The sequence below is a fragment of the Oncorhynchus nerka genome, linkage group LG22, assembly GCF_034236695.1.
Source record: "Oncorhynchus nerka isolate Pitt River linkage group LG22, Oner_Uvic_2.0, whole genome shotgun sequence".
Taxonomy (NCBI): domain Eukaryota; kingdom Metazoa; phylum Chordata; class Actinopteri; order Salmoniformes; family Salmonidae; genus Oncorhynchus; species Oncorhynchus nerka.
In genome coordinates this window covers 67,833,207-67,848,267 of record NC_088417.1, presented here as the reverse complement: position 1 = coordinate 67,848,267, position 15,061 = coordinate 67,833,207, and the positions used below count along the sequence as shown (strand labels likewise).

Below are 15,061 nucleotides of genomic sequence, written 5' to 3'. Positions count from 1 at the left end.
CCCGTCTCTGTTCCCTGCTGCTGCATTAATTGTCATTTGTCGTTGTTTACCCGTGCTGACACTGTTCCTGTTTTGGTACCTGTCTGTTCCTGAATACATGTTGACTCCCTGTATCTGCTTCCCATCTCCAGCGTCAGTCCTTGCAGGAGGTCTAGCTGTGTGGGTTAATAGTCAAAATGTTTGTCCTGGGGTAAGTTGAGCCAATGGCCATGGGGTAACTTGAGCTCACGGTTGAGCCAAAGGCAAGTTGAGCAAATTGAGGTATTTTCTTCCCAGGCGTAATGCATGACTGGCCTATGACTCCACCTTTGCCTCTCCCGAGCCAGTTGGGGAGTGGCAGAGATGAGACATGATCAAAGATTGGGGAGAAAAAGGGGGTAAAGTACAAAAGGTGTATGTATATAAGTGTTTGTTAGGTGTTAAACCTTTGTTAAAAGATCATTAAAATGACTAATGGGGGAAAAAACAATTGTTTAGGAAAGAAATATAGACCTTGTTTTAAATGTAGTGGTAATATTTCATTCAGTACAGAAATGTGTAGGCGGTGTAATTTACCCTGTCCTGTTGCTCAATTTACCCAATAGCTTGTCCGGGTATTTTTTTATATTTTTTAAACGAACGTTTACTTGCATTCGGATTATTTCGAGACATACAACATCCTGAAATATATGTAGATATCGTTGTTAGAAAGAATACTATATTTCCCTTGACAGAGTCGGCCTGTAAAAGATGGAGACTTGTATTTCCCTCACCAACTTTAAACATCAACTATCTGAGCAGCTAACCGATCGCTGCAGCTGTACATAGTCCATCTGTAAATAGCCCACCCAATCTACCTACCCCATCCCCATACTGTTTTTATTTTATTTACTTTTCTGCTCTTTTGCACACCAGTATCTCTACTTGAACATCATCATCTGCTCATTTATCACTCCAGTGTTAATCTGCTAAATTGTAATTATTTTCTCCTCGTCATGACTTTTGCTCACACTGTATATAGACTTTCTTTTTTCTACTGTGTCATTGACTTGTTTATTGTGTTATTGACTTGTTTATTGTTTACTCCATGTGTAACTCTGCGTTGTTGTCTGTGTCACACTGCTTTGCTTTATCTTGGCCAGGTCGCAGTTGCAAATGAGAACTTGTTCACCTGGTTAAATAAAGGTGAAATAAATAAATAAAAATAAAGAGTGACGCTGAATGTAAATTCTCTCAATTTACGCACTCTCCCACATGTGATGACGCCTAACTCATTACAAGAGCACAGTTAAAGCCCAGTTACCAGTACCTGAACATGTGAGAAGAGTGTAGAGGCCATAGTATGTAGGCCAAACCACTTACTCAGTCCACTTGGAAAAACGTGCATTTGTTTTTTTTAAAACAACGTTGTATTTATATAAAGTGCAGCCTCCCTCTCTTCGCTAATAGCTAACTAGAACAGCTAAGTGTTCTAGCTAGCCAAGAAGTGGGAAATCACGGGCAGTAGCGCGTGCCCATTGGGTCTGACTGGCGAAATGAGGCCCCTGCTTTATTCTAGGACGGTTGGAAGAGGCTGACGAGCTCACTACAATAGGTATTTAGCTAGTTACTTGGAACAGCAACCACAGGTAAACACTGGAAATACATTATTTAATAAAATGTAACTTGGCTAGCATTGATGAAAACTAGTCATTGTTTGATGAATTGGTTGTTATTTAGCTAACTAGCTACTAAAACAGATAGCTATTGATAACTTTTTTTGCTAACGTTACTGTAGCTAGGTAACTACTGTATTTGGGCACAGTAACGACAACTAGCTAGCAATACGTTGTTTTTGATGCTTTGTAGATAGCGGTGTCAGGCTAACTAGTCAAAATGTTTTAATTTTTTATTAATGTGTTAGACTCTGAGTGAAGACACTGGGATAAGATGAAAAGATATGAAAACCAGCAGGCCAAGACCTACTGCAGGTTTGTGAAATTCAAATCAAATTGTAACGTTATGTCACCTGCGCAGAATACAACAAGTGTAGACGTTACCGTGAAATGCTTACTTACAAGCCTTAAGTCAACAATGCAGTTTTAAGAAAAATACCGAGGTTATATACCGGGGGTACCGGTGTTGTCCCGAAACCCGCCCGCCAGCCAGCCAGAATCCCCCGCGTTCTTCATTGCTGCGACTTGCTTGCAAGTCGAGACTTCTGCTCTTCACTCCGTTGTCAGTTTAGCCTATATTTCACTGCTCTTAGTAGCAGAAAGCATGTTTGCCTGCAGTTTTCGGTTTGGCTCTTTGTTTCAAGTGTGTGGCGGTTCTAGCGGGGGGGCGTCATACAGAAAGTATTTGACACTGATGTATGCCACAGAAAGTATTTGACTAGCCACAAAATAAAAGTAATTAGCAGGGGAGGGGGGCGAGAATTCTGGCAGGGGGAGATTTTCCGAACAGTGAGTAGCAGCAATATATATTTTTTTAAAGATCGAGGGGTCAATGCAAATAGGCCAGGTTGACATTTTATTCATTAGAATGTGATGACTGCATTCATATCATAAACTGATGGCTGCATTGTCAAAACATTGTCAAAACTGTCATGAGAAAAATGTTTCATGATTGTTTGCTTTCCAGGCTGCCTCTCTGTGCCTCTGTTTAACCAGAAGAAAAGGAGTAGGCTGCCTTTGACATCCAATCCCTCAGAGAATAAATTCTGTTCCGGCAATGAATACATGCCTACACACAGCTCTGCTTCATCCATCATCAACACATCAGGTAAGAGGAGTATAGGCTACTGCTCATGGACTTCAGTAGTAGCAATAATCAGATGTGTTCTGTGATTCATAAACTTTGCTTTTATTATTAATTTTTCTTGGATTTTAAAAGTGTGAGATTCTACTATCTCGGTCACTAGATGGCACTACACACAAAGAAATCATTTTTGCTGCCAAAATCTCAATGCTGTAACAACATTTTTTACCTCTGCTCAGGTAACACAGGCTATTACCAAGATCAAGCCCCAAGGTGTCCTGCACCTGCTGTTCAGCACAATCAGTGCAGCAGACAAGGCAACCAGCAGTCTCAACCACAGTCTCAGTGTCCTAACAGTCAACCTGTTCCGGTACCTGTGGGGAGAAGCTTTGCACCTTCACACCCATACCACACTGGGAATACAGGGTAGGGAAAATTGATGAGTCTCTCTGTAGAGGCAGTCATTATAGTGCAGATAAAAAGTTAACCTGCAGATGAACACTGTCTATATGCTGTATAGTGCTAGAGATGATTTTGACGGTTGATTTTGCAACACACAAACCTGTCATATCAGTGTTTCGCATATGTCCAGTCTGCAGATGGGACAGCCACCAGTGAGGCAGGACTCAAGAGCCCCTACAAACCCCAGACAGAGCAACTACAATGCCCCTTGCACCAGTGGGAACACACAGAGCAAGCCGGTATCCCCAAGCAGCTACTCTCAGATGGGTCAGCAGCAGTCAGGTTACAGACAGAGACAGGACAACCCGACAACGCCTCTTCTTTACTCCCAGCAGTCTAAACCCACTCCCCCTCCAAGCAGACCAAGTCATGGTCCTGGAACACAGAAGCAGAACACATCCTGGAAGTTTATAACCACCACCAACACTGGGCCACATAAACAACTAATGGAAGATAGTAGAGACACATATCAAACTCAAAATACCTCTCAGTCTCCGGTACAACATGTAAGTAATCTGTGCTAATTGTAGTTTATAGTTTAACACTGTAGGACCCTCAACCTACTTTGGACCTCGAAGCCAGTTCCTCTCTAATCAGGAACTGATTTAGAGCTGGGCCACCAGGTGTGTGCAATTAATTATCTGGTAGAAACAGAAAACCAGCAGGCCTTACCACGTAGGGTAACAGCTGAATACCCCTGCTGTAGGAAAACAGGTTTCTGTAGATTACTTACCATAAAATAACAATTATATAGTTTTCATATTTAACCCAATTGTAGGTATGCTTAATCAAGTTAAAAAATATTGTTAATATATTTTCATACTATCTTGTAAAATGTATGTTGTTCAATGCTAGATCAGTGATTTTTAAAGTATTAATGTCTCTTATATTGTGACGGCGCCATCTGTGTTCCAGGTCAAACCAGCAACTGAGAACTCTCTGAGGATCCTGACTGCTGTCATTGATGGCATTAGACACTGGAGCCATTTCAAGGGCAGAGCCCCGTACCTATTTGAGATTTTCGGTAAGTTCTCAAGAAGTGTCACTTTTCTAACATTGTATTTACTATTACTGGTACTCTATACACAATTTTTGTAATGTTATTTTATTCTATTAATTTATATTCTATGTTCGTCCCACAGCCACTCTTGACTCTGCAGTCACCTCCGGGTCTCATGGAGCTAAGAACTTCCTCATGAGAGATGGGAAAGAGGTGGTGCAGTGTGTCTTCTATGAAAATGTGAGTCAGAAAAACACTTCCTCTTCAATAGGAAATTGAGACATGCAGTTACAGGGCTGTCTAGAGTTAATCAGAGGACAACAATCAATTACCTCATGTTCAGCACATTTTTTAAGGCCTAAAAAATCCACACTTTTTTTCAGTATCAATAACTTTGGTGACTTTTATTTCAACAGGATTACTTACCAGCTGCTACTGATCACCAGCATTATAAAGCAGTAGTTAGTTTTTCAACAATGCTGGAGGATATGGCTTCTCAAATCGTAGTGTATCTCCAGGGTGGATACCCATTATGTTACCTTTACCATGTTGTGCTGGATGTATACCCTTTATGTCTAATGCGTCTCTGCTCCATCCCCACGAGGAGCTGGAGTTGCCCAGGCTGATCCGAGGTCAGGTGCACCGCTGTGTGGGGAACTACGACCACAACAGGGACACCCTCACCTGTGTGTCTGTCAGGGCCGCTCTGCCCTCAGAGCAGAGGAACGCACATGCGTCTATCAAAGCCTCGGATGCTGAGATGAGGGACCTGGTGAAATCACTCAGTGAAGTCTGATCAGCAGCACAGAAACACATAAGGGAGCTTCCAGCAACTATTCAAAGGCAAAACAATTGTCTTTGCCAATGGGTTCTTGAGTATCACTACATGGCAAGTGCTCTCCACTATTAGAAACTGTATGTAGATCCTTGACATGTCTGAAGATTCTCCAGGGATGAGTAGTACGTGATACCCCTATTTTATTGTTGAAAGAATATTCTGAACTGGGCAGTTCAAGTGTATACAGTTTCACCTGCTTGCCTGTAAAGGGCGCCATCTGTTTGTGACAAGCAACATATTAAGATTGTGTGTTTATGAATTTCCCAATGTTAAATATGTACGTGCATCTATATCATCAGATTACATGTAAGATATTTCATATTTTTCTTGTGTATATAATACTTAACACATAAATGTAATATGTGCAATTCTGTTTTTGGACACAAAATAAAAAAAACTTCTCTTCCTCATTTAAACTTTTAATTACAAAGAAAATTCACAGAACAGCAAACATTGTTAAGAGGGAAGTTTCAGATAAAACAAACATTGTTGATGTAATAAGTCAAATTATATATTTAAAGGGGGGAGGGGCAGTTAAGAATGAAAAGTGAGATACAATAACATACAGTTATTAGTTTATTTACAACCAACATATTACAATGGAAAAACTAGTTCTACTACTCTACAAAAACAGTTTCACCAGTGCTGAGACTTGACACACAATGTTTCAACATTATATTGGGGTACAAATCCTGTGCAGTAAGTGAACCCCAGTCATTCCCAGTATCAAGCACAGTATGAGGTCCAATACAAATACCAGCATTTCTTTCTTGGTCTTCTTTTCAAAACATGGCAACACAATTACATACGTTTTTTTTATCAGGACTTTTGGCAATTTTCAATGACGTTCATCTCAGTATTAAGCTCGCATGCACACACACACCTTGGAATGCAGTATGTATGTAAAAGCACACCGATTTGTGGAATTGGCTGGTAGTCAGGGAAATTATACAATTTGTCCATGAAACATGATAAGAATAAAACGATTCAATTAGGAGAAATGTGATGGCAAAAACACACTAATCCATTGGCTTATCTCAGAAGTTAATTATTTTTAGCCACACTTTACATATTACCTGGATAATGTGTCAACTTAACACTGATAACTGCGGGCTAAGTTCAATTTGTACTGCTCTCAAGTTGTGCCACTCTACTTGGTGTATGGGCATGCCAGGAATTAATGCATTAGCTGCATGTCACAACCTTTTAATTTAGTGATTTTCCTCTTGTGAATAAATTGTCAGGGGCATAATTCAACACAAGTACAGCTCTCTCTCTCATTACCTTCAAGCTTTAAGAAGAGATCAGTTTTTTTCTTCTATAGAACATTCTTCCAAATTCAAGAAGATTATAATGTACAGAAGAAGCACATCTTGAAACATATACAGGAAAAGTACAGCACACAGGGAAAATAATAACGTGAACATTTCTACACTACAATATCCACAGTTGAAGTAGATAGTAACCTGATATTAATAAACTCTTAGAAAAAAATATGCTATCTAGAACCTAAAAGGGTTCTTCGGCTGTCCCCATAGGAGAACCCTTTGAAGAACCCTTTTTGGTTCCAGGTAGAACGCTTTTGGGTTCAATGCAATGTAGAACCCAAAAGCGTTCTACCTGGAACCAAAAAGGGTTCTCCTATGGGGACAGCCAAAGAACTGTTTTGGAACCCATTTTTCTAAGAGTGTAGTATTGAAATAACTTGTCTTGGTTTTGTTATAAAGGCACACGTTGGTATGGTCAGAGCAGATATATTTTAATCTAGATCAGCTGTTTTACTATTAACTAACCCCAACTTTATCTGCACTCTAGTCTAGAATTTCAAGACAATGCTATGTTATCTTCTTGCCTTTCGCCTGATTTAACGTAGTCCTGAATTATAGTGTATCGCTAGTATTGTGTTGTGTAAAAACTGAAATAATAATGACTTGGGCTAACAAGACAACCATATTAACACTAGGAACTCTGGAAAGGTTGGTAGAAGGATGCCATGTCATCCCAACATCAAATTTGTAACAAATGCTTTTCACATGCCTTAAAAGTTGACTATCAGACAAGTATTGTGTTATTATGCACACCTCTTTATCTATATTAATTGGTCTTGAAGGCAGGTCAGACACTTCTGTATTGTTTGGTACATCTCCTCTATTGAAAAACATGTCCAACAATTTCTCTAGAATTGTTACTGTCCAATGGTTCACTGCTTGAGACTTGTTGAAAATGTGAATGGTCTCTGACCTTTTAGAACCATGTTGAAGGTGTAGGCTAAGTCAGATGGCGAGTCCCCAGGCTAATGTTTCACTGTGCTACACGTCCATCTTATGACATCCTTACAGCCAGAGTGTTGTTCAATACTGGATCCAAACTGCATCTAGATCCAAACCTATATACAATCCCCTTTCCTCAAACTCCTCTGGACGGAGTCTTTGAATGCGCTCACTGTGTTGAGATCTATGGGTCTGAGTCAATGTCATAACTTTCTGATCCTTGCTTTGTCTTGATGTTAAATGGGTCTCCTATTGTCTTGACTGTTCACCATATCCACATGAACCCATTGAAGATTGAAACGTGTCCATGTCCTTTGATAACTATAGAAATGTTTCATATTGTCTGACGATTGAAGATTCTCCTTATTGTCCCACCTTTTCTCTTGTAAACAACTCTGATGATTCTGGAATGTTACACTTATTCAGTATTGCCCACTATTAATGTCACCCTGGAGTCATTATGGTTATAGTCCTGACCATCACCCTCTGTCTGGTTACTGTAATGTTTAACCAACTTTCTATGTATAACAGATGAATATTTATGTATACTTCTGTCCATCTGAACAGAGGTTGTTGTTATCAATCCTTGTGTTTCTTTCAAACATGTATTTTTTCCAGAAAAAAAAACAGAAAATGCAAAGTCACAAATTGACAGTAAAATAAAGAACATAACAATAAGGTAAATTATTAGATCAAAGAAATGTATTTTGCTTGAAGGAAGACGGTACATAAATGTTATTCACAGTTGTGTATAGGCTAGTTGTATATCAGTGGGTAGGGCTTTTTAAAATGGCATCCTACAGAAGAAGTGGACGCAGGGGTTTCTCCATCTCCATGACATCATACACGGACGTAGGGAGTATTGTAGTAGACTGACTGGATGAGGGTGGGGTCCGTTGTTGCCCTATAAGAGAGTGGGCAAGGGTGTCGGAGACAGGTGCTCCTTTGGGGCATATTTGGCGAAGAAAGGCAGGAAGAGTGTGAGCATGACGCTGACGATGGCCAGCATGTATCCCCAGCCAATCTGGCAGTCCCCGGCATAATAGATGTCTGAGTCCCCGCAGAAGGATCTCACCAAGGTGGAGTTGAGCCCAAAGGGATAGACCAGCAGCCCAGATCCCATGATAAACACTGGAGGAGAGATGAGAAATGGAAGAGGCTTTGGTTACAACCAGGGTTACATTCAAATACAATATCTTTAGACAGCACTTTGGACAACAAGATCCCCTATTGTTCAGCTTCCCACCAATATATCTTACATCCCTCCTTCTCATGTGCTTCTCTCAGTTATCCTTACATTTCAATCATCCTTCCAACTGAACTACATCAAAGATCCAGCTGTAAAAGTTTCCATCCCGGCTCTTTGCGTTCAGCTTGACAAGTGTTCCTGGTAATGTTGACCCCTGGCCACTTGGTGGCACTAGAGGTTTTGCATTATGAGCCGACAGCCCACAGATAAGGTCAAAAGTGTAATTTAGGAGCAGCACTGTCTGCCCTATCTCCAGTTGCACCCTGAATAGCACCTATAGAAAAATAAATCACTATTGAGATTGAGTCTCAACTCAGCCAGGGAGTGATGGAGGAAGGACTGATTGAGGAGAGGGAAAAAAAGGAGCTCTGATGGCTCTGGATTGACAGGCCTGGCTAATGCAAAGTGAATCATGTCTCCCAAAAACCATTAGCACTTCTCATGCCAAACTGACGACCACAAGAAAAGAGCCTGGCACTTTAATATGCAGCAATCAGCTTTCCCAGACAGTATCACATCCTTAGTGCCCCATGTAGCGACTGGCTGAGAGAGTGGCTCAGTTTTTCAAAATTGAGTTAGGTTTGCCAGCCAGCGCTGCCAAGAAGCAGCTATCCATTGCTGAGTATCATCATTCCTACTCTTACTCATGTTGAGGAAAAACTAAGGTTATATTTCCATTAAACTGGACTGTCACTGTTTGTTTTTTACGATACAATGAAAAAATAGGGTACTATCGATAACGAGCTATCATTCACAGCTGTCTGTCTGTCTGTCTATAAAACACATTAAACACGTATCATCTTTTGTTCATGTATTGATTCCAGAGTTTCTGAGTTTCAAGGACAGTGTAGCAGCAGAGTGTAATAGTGTAATAGTGAAGTTATAAGATAAGGCAATGTGGATGTCAAGTATCAAAATAGTTTTATGCTACAATGTTATAGATTTTTGGGAAAGGGTTGAAGGGAGCTCTATATTATGACATGTTCCATGCAGAGAGAGTGATAAGATGTAACTTTTTGATGTGTGTTTGAAAACCCTCTGGGAGAGACTGGTGAGAGTCATGCTAAGGGCACAGAGGAGAGAGAAACTGATAGAGATAGGGAGAAAAACAAGGAGAGAAAATGAGAAGGAGAAAAACGGAGTCAGAGAAAGAAGGGGGTGAGAAAAAGGAAATAGGTGGCAAAAAAAGAAGTACAAGAAGCAGAGGGAACGGGGAGAGGTTGTATGTGTTGGGAGTTAGGGCACTGTGTACCAGAATCACCCCATTAGAGTGAGCTGTTTGAGGCTGAGGATGTGGCTGCTGGAGCCCCAACCCAGAGCTGAGGATGCTGTACCCCCAATCCACCCAGAGCTCTGTCTCTGTCCTGCTCAGAATGGCCCTGTGTTTATCTGCAGGGGCCCGGCTCTTCAAAGCAGCCTGGCTAATGATACTTTAATGGCCTTCTCTATCAAACTATCATTGGTTTTGTGGAAGGTGCACAAAGACACAGGCAGGGTTTCCTTTTCAAGGCACTTCCCTCGCCGTTCCTCTCCACAGCAGAGAGATGACAGCAGTCACACACAGCCAAAACCCAAATGGATAAATAATGAAGAAACATGCCAGGCCCCCAAATAGTCGATGCAGGAATGAAATCAAACCACATAACATAGCTTTGAAACAAGTGGCACGAAAGCCTTGAGGGTAGGTTTACGGAGAGGGGGCAATTGTTGTCTGCATCAGATAAGCACTGTGCCTCAGGTCGATATGATCGCTCTAGGCTGCATAGCTCTGTTAATGGGAACAGACTTATCAAGAACGTACAAGTCTGACAACCCTGGACTCACTTTACCTGGATAAAGTCTGAAGACTAGAGTAGATTACCGTGTTGCTGTATGTAGGACGACTGGGAAGATCTATAGCTGCTGTGTTATGTACTATAGGATTACTGGGAAGATCAAACTGAAGCATCTATCTTTGATTTCTGTTGCCTATTGATGATTAAACACATGTATACACAGTCAGTCTGTGATATAATACATGTACAGTACACATTACAGGAGGATGGTGGCCCCTTAATTGGGAAGGACGGGCTCGTGGTAATGGCTGGAGGGGAATAAGTGGAATGGTATCAAATACATCAAACATGGTGTTTCCATGCATTTCATGTCATTCCATATGCTCTGTTCCATCTATAATTATGAACCGTCCTCCCCTTAACAGCCCCCTGTGGTATACAGCTGAAGTCAGAAGTTTAGGTTGGAGTCATTAAAACTAGTTTTTCAAACACTCCACAAATTTCTTGTTAAACTATAGTTTTGGCAAGTCGGTTAGGACATCTACTATGTGCATGACACAAGTCATTTTTCCAACAATTGTTTACAGACAGATTATTTCACTTATAATTCACTGTATCACAATTCCATTGGGTCAGAAGTTTACATACACTAAGTTGACTGTGCCTTTAAACAGCTTGGAAAATTCCAGAAAATTATGTCATGGCTTTAGAAGCTTCTGGTAACTCAGTGCCTCTTTGCTTGACATCATGGGAAAATCAAAAGAAATCAGCCAAGACCTCATAAAAAAAATTGAGAAGTCTGGTTCATCCTTGGGAGCGAGTTCCAAATGCCTGAAGGTGTCGTGTTCATCTGTACAAACAATAGTACGCAAGAATAAACACCATGGGACCACGCAGTTGTCATACCACTCAGGAAGGAGACGCGATGATAGAGATGAACGTACTTTGGTGCGAAAAGTGCAAATCTAACCCAGAACAACAGCAAAGGACCTTGTGAAGATGCTGGAGGAAACAGGTACAAAAGTATCTATATTCACAGTAAAACGAGTCCTATATCGACATAACCTCAATGGTCGCTCAGCAAGGAAGATGCCACTGCTCCAAAAACGCCATAAAAAAGCCAGACTAAGGTTTGCTACTGCACATGGGGACAAATATCGTACTTTCTGGAGAAATGCCCTCTGGTCTGATGAAACAAAAATAGAACTGTTTGGCCATAATGACCATCATTATGTTTGGAGGAAAAAGGGGGAGGCTTGCAAGCCGAAGAACACCATCTCAACCGTGAAGCAGAATCATGCTGTGGGGTGCTTTGCTGCAGGAGGGACTGGTGCACTTCACAAAATAGATGGCATCACGAGGCAGGAAAACTATGTCGATATATTGAAGCAACATCTCAAGACATCAGTCAGGAAGTTAAAGCTTGGTTGCAAATGGGTCTTCCAAATGGACAATGACCCCAAGCATACTTACAAAGTTGTGGCAAAATGGCTTAAGGACAACAAAGTCAAGGTATTGGAGTGGCCATCACAAAGCCCTGACCTCAATCCTATTGAAAATGTGTGGGCTGAACTGAAAAAGCATGTGCAAGCAAGGAGGCCTACAAACCTGACTCAGTTACACCAGCTCTGTTGGGAGGAATGGGCCAAAATTCCCCCAATTTATTGTGGGAAGCTTGTGGAAGGCTACCCGAAACGTTTGACCGAAGTTAAACAATTTAAAGGCAATGCTACCAAATACTAATTGTGTGTATGTAAACTTCTGACCCACTGGGAATGTGATGAAAGAAATAAAAGCTGAAATATATCATTCTCTCTACTATTATTCTGACATTTCACATTCTTAAAATAAAGTGGTGATCCTAACTGGCCTAAAACAGGGAATTTTTACTAGGATTAAATGTCAGGAATTGTGAAAAACTGAGTTTAAATGTAGTTGGCTAAGGTGTATGTAAACGTCCGACGTTAACTGTACATACAGTATATGATGGTTTTGATGATGTTCAGGATTACATGTACTGTATGCATGCATATACAGTACATACCATTTAGTGATTTGACTCGTGTTCAACCTTGAGTAAAAGGTGAAAACTTCATTTGAGAGATTAGCAGTAGCAGCCCACTATGGACACGGATGGGTAAATGCAATCTCATGAATATAGAAGCTGAGGGAGCAGTAACAAATGACACAATGGTGCGATGCAGTGAAACTGCATATGGTAACGTCACATCATTCATTATTCTCCCATCCAACAGGGCCAGGGGAGTGGAGAAAGCATCCCGCTCTCAACTCATATGCCATATTGAATGTCCCATGTTTTATTGACATGTTTAGAGAGACATAATGGACGTGTGATTATAAAGGGCAAACTCAGTTATTCTGGAGTTGGGACTTGACTTGAGAGTGTTTGTGGAGTTCACCTGAATACAAAATATCCCCAATGGTAACTTGGCAAGTGCTGTAAAACCCAAGCTACGATAACATAAAAGTAAATAATGTAGCATTAAAACGGGCCACAAACAACCATTGAGCTGACTTACATACTGTAAACTGCACATAGAATTGCAAAGCACCAAGGATTATCTAAATCCTAAAACAACAACGGTAATTTGGATGGGCGCCTCGGAACTGGTCCCAGATACAATGAGTATCCATCAAGAGTGGGCAGGAGGACTTTTGACGCTACACTTGGCCAGTTGGGCGGCAGGTACAGCAGTAATAAAGGCAGTTAGCCACGAAGAAGAGCTGTTAAAACGTAATTACGGGAGTTTAAAGAGCCGTCTCCACAATAGCTGCATGGCAGTGAAAAGCGTTCAGCACAGCACTTCAACACACATCTCCTTCCTTCTTCCTGTTCCTATTAGACACTGTTTACTGTGCTTCCTGCGCCATTCACGCTCATGTGCACACAAGCCATGTACATTCTTGGAGATTGGAATCAGGTGGGACTGGAAGGGAGGGCATGAGAACAATTAACGGGGAAGAGAAAGACAGAGGAAACAATGGGAAAAGGATACTGTAGGTCACCCAGGGGCTAATGTGTCTTATTTACAGACACCCCACATCCATACAGACACGCAGACACACAGACGGACAAACACAGAGACGGCAAACATGGATCACAATGGAAAGCAAAGTTATAGTTTTACACCTTGGGGTAAGTCAGTCACGAATCACTGCCACTCTATCAGCTCTCTGTGTTTATCTGTGTGTGTGTGTGTGTGTGTGTGTGTGTGTGTGTGTGTGTGTGTGTGTGTGTGTGTGTGTGTATGTGTGTATGTGTGTTTGTGTTTGTGTGTGCACGCATGCATGCGTGTGTGCTGTAGCAAGGACAGCACTGAGAGTCTAACCGCACTTATAAATTACCCTGCAGCCTGTCTGGCTGAATACAACAACAGCAAAGCCGATGTGATACTAATGATAGTAAATCACCAGCCAAAACAGAGGCCTGCCTCTCTGTTTAGCAACATATGCTGTTTAAGGATATTCTTTGAGTTCATCCACATGGGTTTGACTTTATGCTCAGGCTCATACGTCCACTGTGGTTACACCACTGACACGGTTATCCTTGAAGTTTGAAATCCTGGAAAACACAACCCTAGAATGTTACACAATTGGGATAATTGTTTGTGGCAAACAACTGAGAGAGATTCAGAGAGATGTTCTCCCGATGGTTTGAAGGGCACTCAGCCTCAACCGGCGATGGTTGAAAAAGATTATGTTTTTGACAAATGCAGCAACACTTTGTATAATTGACCAACAATAATTTTCACAGACAGCCGTGAAGTCAGGAGGCCTAGGCTCTGATTATCACTGAACCTTTAGCAGAGTCAATCCTCTAAAATAAACATCCTACTTTTGTAGGAGTATGTTTAGTATTCAATCAGATTCAGGGAGAGAAATTGAGAGTAGGGGGGTGGAAAGCAGAGAAGAGAAGAGGCAAAGAAAAGAGAAATGAAGAGAAGAGACGCAAAGAGAAGAAGACAAGACAGAAGAGAAGACAAGAAAAGACAAGAGAAGACAGAAGAGAAGATAAAGGGAAAAGAAAGAGAAGAGAGGAGATGTGACGTGAAGAGAGACAGACAAAGCTCAGTAGAGCAGCCTTGATTCTCCTCTCTCTTTTCCCTGGACTGTTCAGTGAGAATATGACAGGAGAGAAGAAATGTTGGAAGGAGAGGAGAAGTGAGGAGAGCTCAGACCTGACTTTATTGCTCTCTCTGGTCGCTTGACTGCTTACGTTTGTCAATGAACTAGTGAGACACGCCAGAAAATGATACTGAATTACACAGCCGTGAGAATGAGAAAAATATAAAGTTTCTATAAAGGTATTTGAAGAGAACTTGTTGGCCCTTGGCCTGTCCCCAGAGTAAGGTGTGTGATGAGGTAGCGTCCATGCGTGACAATGCATTAACTCTCGGCTGGGAACCACAGTAACACCATGGTAACTCTGTATCCAATCACACAGGGTGGACTGAGGTCCCCGTTCACTCTCTCTGGGTCAGGCTCAGGGAGGGCTATATACGGGGACTGAGAGGTTTTAGTGAGAGTATATGATACCACAGACGTCATATACCAATAAAAGAATGTTATCACATACACCGGATAGCTGCAGCGATATGTGTTGATTTACAGGGTCAGCCATAGCGATGGATGTTGTGTGCATGCACTCTGATACTGTAGGTTAGTGTGTGTGGAGCATCCAACATGCACAAACAACACCCATTAAAACAAAAGGCGATGAACTTTACA

General features: G+C 41.4%; 2 protein-coding genes across 5 annotated transcripts in view; one reads left to right on the top strand and one right to left on the bottom strand.

Moving 5' to 3' along the window:
- The first annotated feature begins 1,244 nt into the window (after positions 1–1,244).
- Positions 1,245–5,428, top strand: LOC115105543 (spermatogenesis-associated protein 22-like). Of its 4 annotated transcripts, none has more exons than XM_065007338.1 (8): positions 1,245–1,607; positions 2,602–2,742; positions 2,958–3,144; positions 3,311–3,686; positions 4,096–4,204; positions 4,323–4,420; positions 4,597–4,699; positions 4,788–5,428. In XM_065007338.1, exons 2-8 carry the CDS (start codon positions 2,700–2,702, stop codon positions 4,937–4,939), a joined length of 1,068 nt encoding a protein of 355 aa, XP_064863410.1. In that variant the 5' UTR covers positions 1,245–1,607; positions 2,602–2,699; the 3' UTR covers positions 4,940–5,428. The 4 variants fall into 4 exon arrangements, with proteins under 4 accessions (XP_064863410.1, XP_064863409.1, XP_064863412.1 ...); XM_065007337.1 differs by having other exon boundaries at positions 4,785–5,428; XM_065007340.1 differs by lacking the exon at positions 4,597–4,699 and having other exon boundaries at positions 1,247–1,607.
- LOC115105544 (LHFPL tetraspan subfamily member 7 protein) overlaps positions 5,428–15,061 on the bottom strand; it is a 224,725-nt gene continuing 215,091 nt past the window's right edge. Inside the window, exon 3 of the mRNA XM_029627713.2 lies at positions 5,428–8,419. Coding sequence (XP_029483573.1) covers positions 8,193–8,419 — 227 coding nt within the window. The 3' untranslated portion in view covers positions 5,428–8,192. The remainder of the gene's footprint in view (positions 8,420–15,061) is intronic.